Source organism: Oncorhynchus mykiss, chromosome 5 (assembly GCF_013265735.2).
Source record: "Oncorhynchus mykiss isolate Arlee chromosome 5, USDA_OmykA_1.1, whole genome shotgun sequence".
Classification (NCBI taxonomy): Eukaryota; Metazoa; Chordata; class Actinopteri; order Salmoniformes; family Salmonidae; genus Oncorhynchus; species Oncorhynchus mykiss.
In genome coordinates, this window is record NC_048569.1 from 82660461 (window position 1) to 82677844 (window position 17384).

General features: G+C 44.7%; 1 protein-coding gene across 2 annotated transcripts in view; it reads left to right on the forward strand.

Moving 5' to 3' along the window:
- The first annotated feature begins 6734 nt into the window (after positions 1-6734).
- The window catches only part of LOC110523019 (1-phosphatidylinositol 4,5-bisphosphate phosphodiesterase gamma-1), a 72272-nt gene continuing 61622 nt past the window's right edge, over positions 6735-17384 (forward strand). The window contains exons 1-2 of one of the 2 annotated variants that reach the window (XM_036978559.1): positions 6735-7673; positions 8076-8354. In XM_036978559.1, the coding sequence (XP_036834454.1) occupies positions 8081-8354 (274 nt within the window). In that variant the 5' untranslated portion in view covers positions 6735-7673; positions 8076-8080. Of the gene's footprint in view, positions 8355-17384 lie in introns of both variants that reach the window. The other variant, XR_005051875.1, reaches the window with a different exon arrangement.

A 17384-nucleotide genomic window follows, 5' to 3' on the forward strand; every position in this document is an offset into this window, starting at 1 on the left:
ACGATTACAGCCTTGAGTCTTCTTGGGTGTGACCGAACAAACTTGGCACACTTGTATTTGGGCAGTTTCTCCCATTCTTCTCTGCAGATCCTCAAGCTCTGTCAAGTTAGATGGGGAGCGTCGCTGCACAGCTATTTTCAGGTCTCTACAGAGATGTTCAAGTTCTGGCTCTGGCAGAGCTACTTAAGGAAATTCAGAGACTTGTCCCGAAGCCACTCTTGCGTTGTCTTGGCTGTGTGCTTAGGATAATTGTCCTGTTGGACGGTGAACTTTCACCCCAGTCTGAGGTCCTGAGAAATCTGGAGCAGTTTTTCATCAAGGATCTCTCTGTACTTTGATCCATTCATCTTTCCCTTGATCCAGACTAGTCTCCCAGTCCCTGGCGCTGACAAACATCCTCATAGCATGATAAGGACTTCAATCTTGGTTTCATCAGACCAGAGAATCTTGTTTCTCATGGTCTGAGGGACTTTAGGTGCCTTTTGGCAAACTCCAAGCGGGCTGTCATGTGCCTTTTACTGAGGAGTGTCTGCCGTCTGGCCACTCTACCATAAAGGCCTGATTGGTGCTGCAGAGATAGTTGTACTTCTGGAAGGTTCTCCATCTCCACAGAGCAACTTTGGAGCTCTGTCAGAGTGACCATCGGGTTCTTGGTCACCTCCCTGATCAAGGCCCTTCTCCCCCGATTGCTCAGTTTGGCCGGGTGGCCAGCTCGAGGAAGAGTCTTGGTGGTTCCAAACTTCTTCCATTTAAGAATTATGGAGGCCACTGTGGTCTTGGATAATGTTTTTCGTACCCTTCACTAGGTCTGTGCCTCGACACAATCCTATCTTGGAGCTCTACGGACAATTCCTCTAACCTCATGGCTTGGTTTTTGCTCTGACATGCACTGTCAACTGTGGGACCTTATATAGACAGGTGTGTACCTTTGCAAATCATGTACAATCAATTGAATTTACCACAGGTGGACTCCAATAAAGTTGTACAAACATCTCAAGGATGATCAGTCGGAACAGGATGCACCTGAGCTCAATTTCCAGTCATATCAAAGGATCTGAATACTTAAATAAGGTATTTCTGTTTTCTATTTTTGATACATTTGCAAAACAATTTAAAAACCTGTTTTCGCTTTGTCGTTATCAAATCAAACTTTATTTGTCACATGCGCCAAATACAAAAGGTACACCTTACCGTGAAATGCTTACTTATGTAACCTTAACCAACAATGCAGTTCAAGAAAGAGTTAAGAAAAAATTTCCCAAATAACTAAAGTAAAAAACAATAAAGTAACACAATAAAATAACAAGGCTATACAGTGCCTTGCGAAAGTATTCGGCCCCCTTGAACTTTGCGACCTTTTGCCACATTTCAGGCTTCAAACATAAAGATATAAAACTGTGTTTTTTTGTGAAGAATCAACAACAAGTGGGACACAATCATGAAGTAAAACGACATTTATTGGATATTTCTAACTTTTTTAACAAATCAAAAACTGAAAAATTGGGCGTGCAAAATTATTCAGCCCCTTTACTTTCAGTGCAGCAAACTCTCTCCAGAAGTTCAGTGAGGATCTCTGAATGATCCAATGTTGACCTAAATGACTAATGATGATAAATACAATCCACCTGTGTGTAATCAAGTCTCCGTATAAATGCACCTGCACTGTGATAGTCTCAGAGGTCCGTCAAAAGCGCAGAGAGCATCATGAAGAACAAGGAACACACCAGGCAGGTCCGAGATACTGTTGTGAAGAAGTTTAAAGCCGGATTTGGATACAAAAAGATTTCCCAAGCTTTAAACATCCCAAGGAGCACTGTGCAAGCGATAATATTGAAATGGAAGGAGTATCAGACCACTGCAAATCTACCAAGACCTGGCCGTCCCTCTAAACTTTCAGCTCATACAAGGAGAAGACTGATCAGAGATGCAGCCAAGAGGCCCATGATCACTCTGGATGAACTGCAGAGATATACAGCTGAGGTGGGAGACTCTGTCCATAGGACAACAATCAGTCGTATATTGCACAAATCTGGCCTTTATGGAAGAGTGGCAAGAAGAAAGCCATTTCTTAAAGATATCCATAAAAAGTGTTGTTTAAAGTTTGCCACAAGCCACCTGGGAGACACACCAAACATGTGGAAGAAGGTGCTCTGGTCAGATGAAACCAAAATTGAACTTTTTGGCAACAATGCAAAACGTTATGTTTGGCGTAAAAGCAACACAGCTCATCACCCTGAACACACCATCCCCACTGTCAAACATGGTGGTGGCAGCATCATGGTTTGGGCCTGCTTTTCTTCAGCAGGGACAGGGAAGATGGTTAAAATTGATGGGAAGATGGATGGAGCCAAATACAGGACCATTCTGGAAGAAAACCTGATGGAGTCTGTAAAAGACCTGAGACTGGGACGGAGATTTGTCTTCCAACAAGAAAATGATCCAAAACATAAAGCAAAATCTACAATGGAATGGTTCAAAAATAAACATATCCAGGTGTTAGAATGGCCAAGTCAAAGTCCAGACCTGAATCCAATCGAGAATCTGTGGAAAGAACTGAAAACTGCTGTTCACAAATGCTCTCCATCCAACCTCACTGAGCTCGAGCTGTTTTGCAAGGAGGAATGGGAAAAAATTTCAGTCTCTCGATGTGCAAAACTGATAGAGACATATCTAATCGCAGCAAAAGGTGGCGCTACAAAGTATTAACTTAAGGGGGCTGAATAATTTTGCACGCCCAATTTTTCAGTTTTTGATTTGTTAAAAAAGTTTGAAATATCCAATAAATGTCGTTCCACTTCATGATTGTGTCCCACTTGTTGTTGATTCTTCACAAAAAAATACAGTTTTATATCTTTATGTTTTGAAGCCTGAAATGTGGCAAAAGGTCGCAAAGTTCAAGGGGGCCGAATACTTTCGCAAGGCACTGTACATGAAACTCACAGAAAACAATAGAGCACGAAACGTGAAGCTAATGTAGTGCTCGCAAGCAACTATACATAGACAAGATCCCACAAAGCACAATGGGGCAATGGCTGCCTAAATATGATCCCCAATCAGAGACAACGATAAACAGCTGCCTCTGATTGGGAACCATACCAGGCCAACATAGATACAGTGGGGCAAAAAAAGTATTTAGTCAGCCACCAATTGTGCAAGTTCTCCCACTTAAAAAGATGAGAGGCCTGTAATTTTCATCATATGTACACTTAAACTATGACAGACAAAATGAAGGAAATAAATCCAGAAAATCACATTGTAGGATTTTTTAATGAATTTATTTTCAAATTATGGTGGAAGTATTTGGTCACCTACAAACAAGCAAGATTTCTTGCTCTCACAGACCTGTAATTTCTTCTTTAAGACGCTCCTCTGTCCTCCACTCGTTACCTGTATTAATGGCACCTGTTTGAACTTGTTATCAGTATAAAAGACACCTGTCCACAACCTCAAACAGTCACACTCCAAACTCCACTATGGCCAAGACCAAAGAGATGTCAAAGGACACCAGAAACAACATTGTAGACCTGCACCAGGCTGGGAAGACTGAATCTGCAATAGGTAAGCAGCTTGGTTTGAAGAAATCAACTGTGGGAGCAATTATTAGGAAATGGGAGACATACAAGACCACTGATAATCTCCCTCGATCTGGGGCTCCACGCAAGATCTCACCCGTGGGGTCAAAATGATCACAAGAACGGTGAGCAAAAATCCCAGAACCACACAGGGGCAACCAGTGAATGACCTGCAGAGAGCTGATACCAAAGTAACAAAGCCTACCATCAGTAACACACTATGCCGCCAGGGACTCAAATCCTGCAGTGCCAGTACATGTCCAGGCCCGTCTGAAGTTTGCTAGAGAGCATTTGGATGATCCAGAAGAAGATAGGGAGAAAGTCATATGGTCAGATGAAACCAAAATAGAACTTTTTAGTAAAAACTCAACTCGTCGTGTTTGGAGGACAAAGAATGCTGAGTTGCATCCAAAGAACACCATACCTACTGTGAAGCATGGGGGTGGAAACATCATGCTTTTGGGCTGATTTTCTGCAAAGGGACCAGGACGACTGATCCGTGTAAAGGAAAGAATGAATGGGGCCATGTATCGTGAGATTTTGAGTGAAAACAAGGGCATTGAAGATGAAACGTGGCTGGGTCTTTCAGCATGACAATGATCCCAAATACACCGCCCGGGCAACGAAGGAGTGGCTTCGTAGGAAGTATTTCAAGGTCCTGGAGTGGCTTAGCCAGTCTCCAGATCTCAACCTCATAGAAAATCTTTGGAGGGAGTTGAAAGTCTGTGTTGCCCAGCAACAGCCCCAAAACATCACTGCTCTAGAGGAGATCTGCATGGAGGAATGGGCCAAAATACCAGCAACAGTGTTAGAAAACCTTGTGAAGGCTTACAGAAAACGTTTGACCTCTGTCATTGCCAACAAAGGGTATATAACAAAGTATTGAGATAAACTTTTGTTATTGACCAAATACTTATTTTCCACCATAATTTGCAAATTAATTAATTAAAAATCCTACAATGTGATTTTCTGGATTTTTTTTTCTCATTTTGTCTGTCATAGTTAAAGTGTACCTATAATGAAAATTACAGGCCTCTCTCATCTTTTTAAGTGGGTGAACTTGCACAATTGGTGGCTGACTAAATACTTTTTTGCCCCACTGTATATAATAACCTAGATAACCCACCCTAGTCACACCCCGACCTAACCAACATAGAGAATAAAAAGCTCTCTATGGTCAGGGCGTGACATTAATCCATTTTAGAATAAGGCTGTAACGTAACAAATGTGGAAAAAGTCAAAGGGTCTGAATACCTCCGTTGTAGTGCACTCAAACAGTATACTACAATGATCTGTTGTCATACATATTATGAACCGACCCAAACATACTCCAGCCAGACTCATCCACTGTAATGTCTCCATCCAAAATGGCACCTTATTCACTATTCAGTGCATTATTTTTGACCAGGGCCCATAGGGCTATGGTGAAAAGTAGTGAACTATATAGAGAATAGGGTGCCATTTAGGAAGCATTCTATAGCATGTTTGGAGCAGCCACGCTTTGTGTGGTGTGTTTACACTTTGTGTGGTGTGTTGACTCTTCTCTGTGAAAACAAGATGTGCTCTGTAATTTAATTTGGCCATGAAATGTGACTGACTGTGTGTGAAGAATTGATTTAGGGGTTACATGCCTCCCCCCTTCACTTCGCCCCACATGAATACCTCTCTGTCTTCTGTCTCACACACACACACACACACACACACACACGATACACACCCACACACTGATACACACACACACACCATATAATACACTCCTTCCGGCTCCCCATTCTCATAAAATGGGAGGGTGTTCCATGCATTGTGATTGGCTGTTGGCTGGCCATTGGCAGGAGTGGAGGAGACACACCCAGCTGACATGTGGATGTGATTAGACTATAGCACAGCTGTGATGTCATCTCAGACTGCCTCCTCCCACACACAGACACTAGCATCGTTCATCTGTCAAAACACACACACACACACACTATGAATATGCCTTAGTCTAGCATAAACAATGCGTATACCAAACACACCTTCCTAATATTGAGTTGCACCCCCCTCCCCCCTTTTTGCCCTCACAACAGCCTCATATTGTCAGAGCATGGACTCTACAAGGTGTCGAAAGCGTTCCATAGCGATGCTGGCCCATGTTGACTCCAATGCTTCCCACAGTTGTTTCAAGTTGGTTGGATGTCTTTTGGGTGGTGGACCAGTCTTGTTTCACACGGGAAACTGATGAGCATGAAAACCCCAGCAGCGTTGCAGTTCTTGACACAAACCAGTGTGCCTGGCACCTACTACCATACCCAGTTCAAAGGCACTTAAATCTTTTGTCTTGCACATTCACCCTCTGAATGGCACACATACACAATCCATATCGCAGATGGATTAAAAATACTTCTTTAACCTGTCTCCTCCCCTTCATCTACACTGATTGAAGTGGATTTAACAAGTTACATCAATACGAGATCATAGCTTTCACCTGGTCAGTCCATGTCACAGAAAGAGCAGGTGTTCTTAATATTTCATATACTCAGTGTATAATGGAGCTTTCCAAACACAAGCACTGTATTCAAAACAATGAAAGACAGCATTCAACTGTCAACTTAAGCAACCATTACTCCCTAAATCTCCACAGACAGTCATCCTGTAAAACCATGGGTAAGGCACTCTTTAGACCACGTGTCAAACTCATTTCATGGAGAGCCCAGTGTCTGCTTGCTTTCACTCCCCCCTTGTACATGATTGATGTATTGAGGTACTACTTAGTAAGGAACTTTCCTCACCTGGTTGTCTTTATTGCAAGGACAAAGCAAAACCCTGCAGCCACTAGGCCTTCCATTGAATGAGTTTGCCACCCCTGCTTTAGACTGGCTTTTTGCCATATTTAGGACTAAGCCATTTCATTAGTCCAGGCACAAAGGAATATCACACTTCTGACCCTAGACTAACTCCAATCACCTACTCTTAACCCCTGACTTCTGACCCTCTGGCTCAGTCACATCACTTTGAACTGTTATTCTGATTGATCAGAGCTCTTGCAGACAATGCTGCACCTCTCCTCAAAGCCCGCGGATGTCGCCGTTTCTCCACCATTACAACTCTCACTCTCTCTTCCTCCCCCTCTCGGTTCCCGTTCCCAGCCCTGCTCTCTCTCTCTCCACTCCCCCCATCTTTCTTCTATGGGCTACAGCACAAGTAGAAGAAAAAAATCCAGCTAAAAGCTTTTCCGGTCTGCTAGCCTTAATTTCCTCTAAAGACGTCTCTCGCAGAGAGGAGAGGAGGACGCACACAGGCAGACTGACAGACCAACGGTTGTAATTGCACCGGTGGTCACCGAGAAGACTAATCTTCACTCTTATCTTGTACTGAAGGATATGGTTTCTTTAGGAGAGGCATGAACCGCGGAGCAGTGCTTCTCGGCGGCCTGTGCCGGGAAATGTGTCCGCCGTGGGTGTGAGGGAGAGCGGAATGGTCTGCCTGGACGGAACGCACTGGTCTCGCACGGCCGCTCCAGTCTCCGGTATCCACGCGCTCCCGACTGCGCCAATCGAGCGCCGCTCGGTCCATAGCGGTGTGATTTGTTTCACGGACGGCCTCAAACACATTGGGCAGCCCACTTGTCTTTTATCGTTACATAATTGAAACTGAATGTATGTGTCGCTCCCGTAACACGGACTGATTCTCAGGCAGGGAGGCAGAGATGTGTGTGTGACACTGTGTGTGTGCGCCTGTGCTGGATTCGGGGGCAGGGCTGTCTGTCTGTCTGTAACCGATCTACCCGCCGAGTGGACCGGACTGGACTGTGCATTAATTGTACTAGTGCATAAATTAACCACGGGCCAGCCCAACGTGAACCCTGGGTGGAAACCCGAGTCCAACGGGCAATGAGGGGAACAGCTTTGCCTCTCTTTACTTCTCTGGCCCTCGGTCTGATCGTTTTGTGTTTCTGCCAGAAGCATCTGGAAAGGATAACACGGGGATCCATCCACTCCCCCAGAAAGTAGACTGGAGAATAAATCACATCCTGGATGGAGGAGCATCCTTACTTCTAGAAATGATGGATACAGTTGTCTCGAATTCCAGCTTCCTGCTCATGGCCTACTGCTAATTTTAGAGGTGTAAATTATGGGATGGAAAACTGGGTTTTATTCTTTATAATAATAACCTACAACTGGAAGTGTTTGTTAAAGTTATTACACTGCTATTAATTACTTCCATTGTTGATTAGTTATTACTGTTTTTCATTTCTCTCATTTTGCCATTGGATTGGCAATGACCTATTCACCCTGGCCACCAATGCATGTAACTAAGGATAACTGGATAACTGTGGTCCTCGCCCTCCATCGATTTTAGGCCGAGTTGAAGGAATACAACATCCTTTTCCCTAACTCTGAAACCACAACAAGTTGAAATCACTAAGCCTCTGTGACATGTCCTTGTATCCAGGCAACGGAATGTGACTGTAACAACCTTCTCCCTTTCTCTAACTTCTAAACTCTGTTGAAACTACACATGCAGTGAAGATGTGTGCAGCCAGGTTCAGCAGCAGCAGTAGCGTCAACGGGGACCGGGATGAGACCACTACTAATGGACCCGGTACGGGCCCGGCCACCACATCCCGCATGCTGGACTGGTCCGAGGAGGGCACCCGCATCCTCCACAGCCTCGAGATTGGAACGGTCATGACCGTGTTCTACCAGAAGAAGTCCCAGCGACCGGAGAGGAGGACCTTCCAGATACGACAGGACACTAGACAGATAGCGTGGAGCCGCAACCCTGACAAGATAGAGGGAGAGAGTGAGTATAAGTCAACGTCCCAAATGGCACCCTATTCCCTATATAGTGTACTACTTTTGACCAGAGCCCATAGGGTTCTGCTCAAAAGTAATGCACTATATAGGGAATACGATGCAATTGGGGACACAACCTAAATGTTAGTGACAGTCGTGTACTACTTGTCTATTACATAGAACCTTGGCCTCATGTCTACACAACAACACACACCAGACAGGCACTATTTGCATCTCCCCTCAACTATCCCTCCCTCTGTCACTTACATCCTCTGTAACCATAACAACCAATGTGTCTGTCTCCAAGTCTTTCACTTTGTACTGTATAGTGTGGGCAGATTTTGTGGGATAAGCCTAGCAGCCTATCATGCTCTCCCATTGGCAGACTGCTGATATAAATAGAATGGAATAATAATGAATACATGGTCCTCTATGAGGGTGTGTTGTGCTGGCCCTGTCTGCTATAACTTTCACTCCACTGTCACCGTTTGACAGCTAGGTCATGAACCTCTGACCCTCATTAGCTGTGACCCCTAGCTGTCAGCTGTCCAGTTACAGTAACTCCTCAGAGAACATGCTGGGGCCACATGGAGCCCTAAAGGTTGGCCAGTCACCACCCAGCCCTGTGCTTCCTGTCTGTTCTCCTTGGAGACTGGATGGTGGATCGAGTGGCAGTGGCATACTTAGCTGACTGGGATATTGTTTTGGTGGAAGGTAGGCTGAGCCATGGTTAGGTTATGTGTCTGGGCTGGGCGTGTATTATATTGTCTGGGCCTGGCTGTATTGTGTGGGATCTGTTCTGTACAGACTGAAAGAGGATCTATTATAATGTCTGTTAACCAGACAGGAGAGATAATAGATAATCCACAAAGAAAATGTTATCTTTGCATACAACTGGAGAGGAGTAGAAGATGCTCAACCAGCATGATTAAAAAAATCATATGGAAATAGGCGTGACTCTCACTCACAATTGAATACTTGATACTTTATTATCTACTTTGAGTTCTCTATACAGAAACCACATACTGTATATATACTCTACAGATATATGGTTGTCAAATAAAGCTGAAAGATTCAGGTTGTGACAAACATTGGTCTTGTTGACATGCATGCACACTAACACATAATCTGCATTTTTAATCTGCACCTCTCTTTCTTTCTCTCTCTCTCTCTCTCTCTCTCTCTCTCGCTCTCTCACACTCTTTCTCTTTCTGTCTGTCTCTCAGTAAAAGCTGTAGTGTGTAGGTGTGGTTTATAAACTATATATACAAAAGTATGTGGACCCCCCTTCGATTAGTGGAATTGACTATTTCAACCACACCCGTTGCTGACAGGTGTATAAATTCGAGCACACCACCATGCAATCTCCACAGACAAACATCGAAAGTAGAATGGCCTTACTGGAAAGCTCAGTGACTTTCAACTTGGCACTGTCATCGGATGCCACCTGTCCAACAAGTCAATTCATTTAACTTCTGCCCTGCTAGAGCTGCCCCAGTCAACTGTAAGTGCTGTTATTGTAAAGTGGAAACGTCTAGGAGCAACAATGGCTCAGCTGGGAAGTGGTAGGCCACCCACAGAACGGGACCGCTGTAGCGCGTAATGCATTCAAATTGTCAGTCCTTGGTTGCAACACTCACTACCGAGTTCCAAACTGCCTCTGGAAGCAATGTCAGCACAAGAGCTGTTCATCGGGCGCTTCATGAAATGGATTTCCATGGCCGAGCAGCCACACACAAGCCTAAGATCACCATGCGCAATGCTAAGCATCTGCTGGAGTGGTGTAAAGCTCACTGCCAGTGGACTCTTGAGCAGTGGAAACACGTTCTCTGGAGTGATGAATCACACTTCACCATCTGGCAGTCCGACGGACGAATCTGGGTTTGCCTGAATGCATAGTGCCAACTGTAATTTTTGGTGGAGGAGGATTAATGGTCTGGGGCTGTTTTTCTTTGTTCGGGCTAGGCCCCTTAGTTCCAGTGAAGGGAAATCTTAACGCTACATCATACAATGACATTTTAGACGATTCTGTGCTTCCATATTTGTGGCAACAGTTTGGGGAAGGCCCTTTCCTGTTTCAGCATGACAATGCCCCCGTGCAGAAAGTGAGGTCCATACAGAAATGGTTTGTCAATATCGTTGTGGAAGAACTTGACTGGCCTGCACAGAGCCCTGACCTCAACCCCATCGAGAACCTTTGGGATGAATTGGAACACAGACTGCAAGCCAGGCCTAATAGCCCAACACCAGTGCCGGACTTCACTAATAATTTTGTGACTGAATGGAAGCAAGTCCCTGCCGCAATGTTCCAACATCTAGTTGAAAGCCTTCCCAGAAGAGTGGATGCTGTTATAGCAGCAAAGAGGGACCAACTCCATATTAATGCCCATAATTTTGGAATGAGATGTTCAATGAGCAGGTGTCCACATACTTTTGGTCATGTTGTGTATCTGATAGTAGCCACACACACTGACAGTATCTTGTGGTTTTGCTTGAGTACCTTGTTAATCATTCATGATCATAAACCATATTATGCTCAGAACATAATCTATTGTTAGCTATCTTGGTGTGTGTGTTTGCTACTGTGCTGCTATATTCCACTAGCTGGCCATCTCAAGTCTTTCTCCTTCTTACACACGCACTCACACACACGCACTCATAATTCGACCCACCCCCACCCCGGACCCCACTCCTCCTCTTTACAAACATATTCCTCCATAACCCTACAACCCCCCCATAGGGAGTAACATTCCTGGAACTGTGTCTCCACTTCTCTATTCAGCTCTCCAACGCTCTCTCCTTTCCCCTGCTCTCCCTCCCTCCCTTTCTCCTTTCCCCTGCTCTCCCTCCCTCACTTTCTCCTTCCCTCTGCTCTCCCTCCCACCCTTTCTCCTTTCCCCTATTCTCCCTCCCTCACTTTCTCCTTCCCTCTGCTACCCCTCCCCCTCCTTACTCCGGCTCTCCCTCCCTCCCACACTCTTCCCTGCCCTCTGTTATCCCTCCCTCCTTCTCTCCTTTCCCCTGCTCTCGTTGTCTCATTCCCCCTGCTCTCCCTCCTTCCCTCTCTCCTTCCCCTTACTCTCCCTTACTCGCTACCTCGCCTCACCTGCTCTCCATCACTCTCTCCTTTCCCCTGCTCTCCCTTCCTCACTATCTACCTCTCTAGTCCATCCCTTGCTACTTCAGTTTTTACCACCCCCAGTTTTCCATCTGTTACTCCCTCTCCCTGTTCTCCCACTATCAATCTCCCAGGTCTTTTCCAACTAGCTCTCTCTCCTTCCTAGCTCTCCCTTGTCTTTCATCACTTATCTTCTCTTTTACTTGTTTAAAGTTGAACCCTTGATGCTCAACTTCATGCTTTTCCACCTACCATTTTCATGCCACTCCCTCCTTTCTCATTTTTGTCTTTCTTTCTCTTGGTTATTTTCTTTTAGAGTCAGTCTTACGTCCTGTACCAGTCCCCCTTTCTCCTTTGTCGTTTAGTTTATTCTCTCTCTCTCCTTCACTTTCTTTTCCCTTGAACATCTATCTGTTTCTATCTTTCCTTTCACCTCCCCCTCTCCTCTCCTCTTCAGCCTCTTTTGTTTCCTTTGTTTTCATTACAGTCCCTCTTTCTCTACCGCCGTTTTAAAACAACATTAATACGGTGTCTGTTTCTTTGTATGTCTTGAGGGAGACCTGTGTGATGTCTGTTTACAGAGGTTACCAGTGCTGTAGCTGTGAGCTCTGTCGCAAACACACACACACACACACACACACACACACACACACACACACACACACACACACACACACACACACACACACACACACACCAGCCTCAGTATCACTAGTAGTATCACTCTTGAGTGGCAGGAAGTGCTGGTTAGCAGGGAGCTCTTCACTTCCTGCTTCAGACTGAAGTACTGAGCTCAGGAAAACAAAGGCCCCGGTGTCACTCTCTGTAAAAGGAATGGAGACTGGGAGATGGTGTGTGTGTGTGTGTGTTTACAAGACAGTGTGTATGAACCATTCATTTGAATGATTTTATCAGCCCCCACCCCCTTCTGTCAGTGCCACTGTGTAGCTGTTCTAACGTGATTATTACGTCAATGCAACAGTACCAAGCATTCACATTTCACCCTGTTTGCTCACCTTCTCTGGAATATCCAAATCATACAGGAGGAATCCCAAATGGTACTCTATTCCCTATTAAGTGCACTACTTTTGACCGGGGCTCATAGGGCTCTGGTCAAAAGTAGTGCACTATATAGACAGGTTGGTTGTTTAGCAACAAAACCGATGTGTGCGCAGCTATGGGGTAAAACACACAGGGTTGGTTTAGATTGTTGACAACATGTAAACTATATTTAGTCTCCAAATGTTTATTGAAAATATAAATACATTTGCACAATGAGCACTTTTTGTCTCTCAAATGCATCGTTGCAGTTGGTTAGCGAGCTAGCGAATTTTAGCCATATTAGCATAGACGTGACATCAGTCAAAACACCTCTAAACAAGACATGGTTTCAAAAACAAGATACAACCAGCTGAAACAAGCCACCTATGATTCCCCACATGGAAGCTTCTTGTCATTGTTGCTAGGTATCTGACAAATCAGAATCATGACAAAGTCTTCTGGCCCTATCCATGTGCGCATCATTTTCCACACAATTAAAGACATTCCAGTCACGTCTCATTCTAGAACAGTGTGTTACAGGTCAGAAAGTTGGAATGATCTCTCTCTGGCTGGTTGTTGATGTTAGTTTAACTTTGACCACATAACATGTACCACGTGGTACCAATGAGAACCACGTCATTAAAGCCACCCAATGTCACGGCAAAGCTAAGAAAAGACAGAACATTTTGTACAATGAAACGATATAGACGAGTCATCATATCAATAGAAATTCCCATGACCTTCTGAGGTTATTATTCAGTATAGAAGACATTTGATTAGTCATGGCACCTCCCCACAGTGGAGGTGCCATAATACCCATAAAACCTAGCGGTCAAACAGGGAAATGGTTCCAATCGTTTTTCCACCATTCATTTTTCCGACAAGGAATTTTAGAAACATTTAAAATAAGGGCTGTGTTTTGTGTAGACTTACCCTGGTGTGTTATTTTGATAACTATGTAAATCTCTCTAGGATAAAGTGACTTTTATCAATATATTCGGCTCTATTTACTCTCAGATTTGAACATGCTAATTAGCATCAAAGTAGACATCATGCAAGTTTACAAATCCCTGCAAGCTCCTGCATGTCATCTCTAACGGACACCTTTGCTAGTAGGTATTGTTCCTGCTCGTCACCTCTAACTGACACCTTTGCTAACAGGTATTGTTCCTGCTCGTCACCTCTAACTGACACCTTTGCTAACAGGTATTGTTCCTGCTCGTCACCTCTAACTGACACCTTTGCTAACAGGTATTGTTCCTGCTCGTCACCTCTAACTGACACCTTTGCTAACAGGTATTGTTCCTGCTCGTCACCTCTAACTGACACCTTTGCTAACAGGTATTGTTCCTGCTCGTCACCTCTAACTGACACCTTTGCTAACAGGTATTGTTCCTGCTCGTCACCTCTAACTGACACCTTTGCTAACAGGTATTGTTCCTGCTCGTCACCTCTAACTGACACCTTTGCTAACAGGTATTGTTCCTGCTCGTCACCTCTAACTGACACCTTTGCTAACAGGTATTGTTCCTGCTCGTCACCTCTAACTGACACCTTTGCTAACAGGTATTGTGTCAATGTAAAACAGTTCACAGAATTTTCAATTTAATGACATTTTGCCAATTTATTCATTACTAAATTTAGTTAATAGTTCACACGGAGATTTTTACCTTTGCCTCATCCAGATCATCATGCATTTGTACTATGATAGCCACATTAGCAGCTAATTAGCATTTTATTTTGAAGGGGGAAATATATTGATAAAAGTCACCTTGTCCTAGAGAGATTTACACAGTTATCAAAATGTCACTCCAGGGTAAGGCTACACGAAACACAGCCCTTCTTTTAAGTGTTTCTAAAAATCCCTATGGGAAACATTACCGGTGGAAAAACGATTGGAACCATTTCCTTGTTTTATGGGTATTATGACTCATACAATGGTACTCTATAGAGGTCATTGTAGGTGTATTTACTGCAGATCTATAGACTACAATAATCTCTTGTTGGTCTTTCTTCTTCAAGAGAGAAGTGTGTGTGTGTTAGAGAGAGAGAGAGAGAGAGAGAGATAGGGAGATGTGAGAAGAGGAGTGTGTGTCTTAATCACAGTCTGGACCAGGATGAAAGAACTCAGAGGGAGGGAATACTGTTTTGTGTGTTTGTGGTGAGTGTGGCGCAAAATCCCAGTAAGCATGAGAAAGCCAGGCTGTATTAACTAACATGGTTATGGTGAGCCAAGCGTGACTCTTGGCTGGGAGGCCGATACACCTTATTGTCCCAGACAAACACACAAAAACATACACACACACATACACACACATACACCCACACACAGACCGATACGCCTTATTGCCCCAGACACACACACAAAAACATACACACACACATACACCCACACACAGACCGATACGCCTTATTGCCTCAGACTCACACACACACACACACACACACACACACACACACACAAACACACACACACACACACACACACACACACACACACACACACACACACACATAGACAGACACATACACACACACATACATACACACACATACACACCGATACACCTTATTGCCTCAAACACACACACACACACACACATAGACAGACACATACACACACATACATACACACACATACACACACCGATACACCTTATTGTCTCAAACTCACACTCACACACACACACACACACACACACACACACACACACACACACGCACACACACACACACACATACACACACCGATACGCCTTATTGTCCAGCATCCAGAGTAAATGTCAAAAGCAATAAAGAGGGACTCAGAGCGAATAGTGACCCCAGCCAGTATTGTTGGGTATTTATTTAAGAGTCCGTTTGGACAGATATTATGTTGCGTCCAGAATGGCACCTTTTCCCCTAATTAGTGCACTACTTTTGACCAGAGCGATATGGAAAGATGGCGCCGAAGAACATGGCTGATGTTTTACATTCTCCCAACCAATTTTGTTAGTTTTGTAGCGTTTTGTGTAACTTGTGTTTTTGCTTATTGTGTACATAATGTTGCTGCAATCGTCTCTTATGACTGAAAATAACTTCTGGACATCAGAACTGCGATTACTTACCGCGGACTGGAATAAACTTTTTCCTTTAACGAGTCCGATGAGAAGGATATCCTGCTGTCACTGGAACAGGCCACGATCCACGCCTTTTGCGTGAAGAAAAGATGCAGGAAAAGGGGCCACAGATTGGGCAGCCTTCTAAGAATCCGTTGGCGAGCGAGTAAACTCCCACTGCTATCCCTTCTTCTTGCAAACGTGCAATCATTGGAAAATAAAATTGATGACCTACGATTAAGATGATCCTACCAACGGGACATTAAAAACTGTATTTCTATTTACCACCACAAACCGATGCTGGCACTAAGACCGCTCTCAACCAACTCTATAAGGACATAAGCAAAGAACAACATGCTCATCCAGAAGCGGTGCTCCTAGTGGCCGGGGACTTTAATGCAGGAAAACTTAAATCAGTTTTACCACATTTTACCAGCATGTCACATGTGCAACCAAAGAAAAAACTAATTCCTAGATCACCTTTACTCCACACACACAGATGCATACAAAGCTCTCCCCTGCCCTCCATTTAGCAAATCTGACCATAATTCTATCCTCCTGATTCCTGCTTACACGCAAAAACTAAAGCAGGAAGTACCAGTGACTGGCTCAATACGGAAGTGGTCAGATGACGTGGATGCTAAGCTACAGGACTGTTTTGCTAGCACAGACTTGATTCATCCAATGGCATTGAGGAGTACACCACCTCAGTCATCGGCTTCATCAATAAGTGCATTGCCGCCGTCGTCCCCACAGTGACTGTACGTACATATGTCAACCAGAAGCCATGGATTACAGGCAATATCTGCATTGAGCTAAAGGCTAGAGCTGCCGCTTTCAAGGAGCGGGAGACTGATCCGGACACTTATAAGAAATCCCGCTTTGCCCTCAGACGAACCATCAAGGAAGCAAAGCGTCAATACAGGATTAAGATTGAATCCTACTACACTGGCTCTGACGCTCGTCGGCTGTGGGAGGGCTTGAAAACTATTATGGACTACTAAGGGAAACCCAGCTGTGAGCTACCCAGTGACGCGAGCCTACCAGACAAGCTAAATCTCATGTGCTCGCTTCGAAGCAAGCAACACCGAAGCATGCATGAGAGCGCCAGCTGTTCCCAATGACAGTGTGATAACGCTCTCGGTAGCTGATGTGAACAAAACCTTTAAACAGGTCAACATTCACAAAGCCGCGGGGCCAGACGGATTACCAGGATGTGTACTCAAAGCGTGCGCAGACCAACTGGCAAGTGTCTTCACTGAGATTTTCAACGTCTCCCTGACCGAGTCTGTAATACCTACATGTTTCAAGCAGACCCCCATAGTCCCTGTGCCCAAGGAAGCGAAGGTAACCTGACTAAATGATTACTCCCCCGTGGCACTCACATCGGTAGCCGTGAAGTGCTTTGAAGGCTGGTCATGGCTCACATGGCCCACTGACTACACAACAGTGGTAGGCCTGATCACCAACAACGATCAGACGGCCTATAGGGAGGGAGTCAGAGAACTGGCAGTGTGGTGCCAGGACAACAACCTCTCCCTCAATGTGAGCAAGACAAAGGAGCTGATCGTGGACTACAGGAAAAGGCGGGCCAAACAGGCCCCCATTAACATCGATGGGGCTGTAGTGGAGCGGGTCGAGAGTTTCAAGTTCCTTGGTGTCCACATCACCAACGAACTATCATGGTCCAAACATACCAAGACAGTCGTGAAGAGGGCACGACATATCCTTTTCACCCTCGGGAGACTGAAAAGATTTGGCATGGGTCCCCAGATCCTCA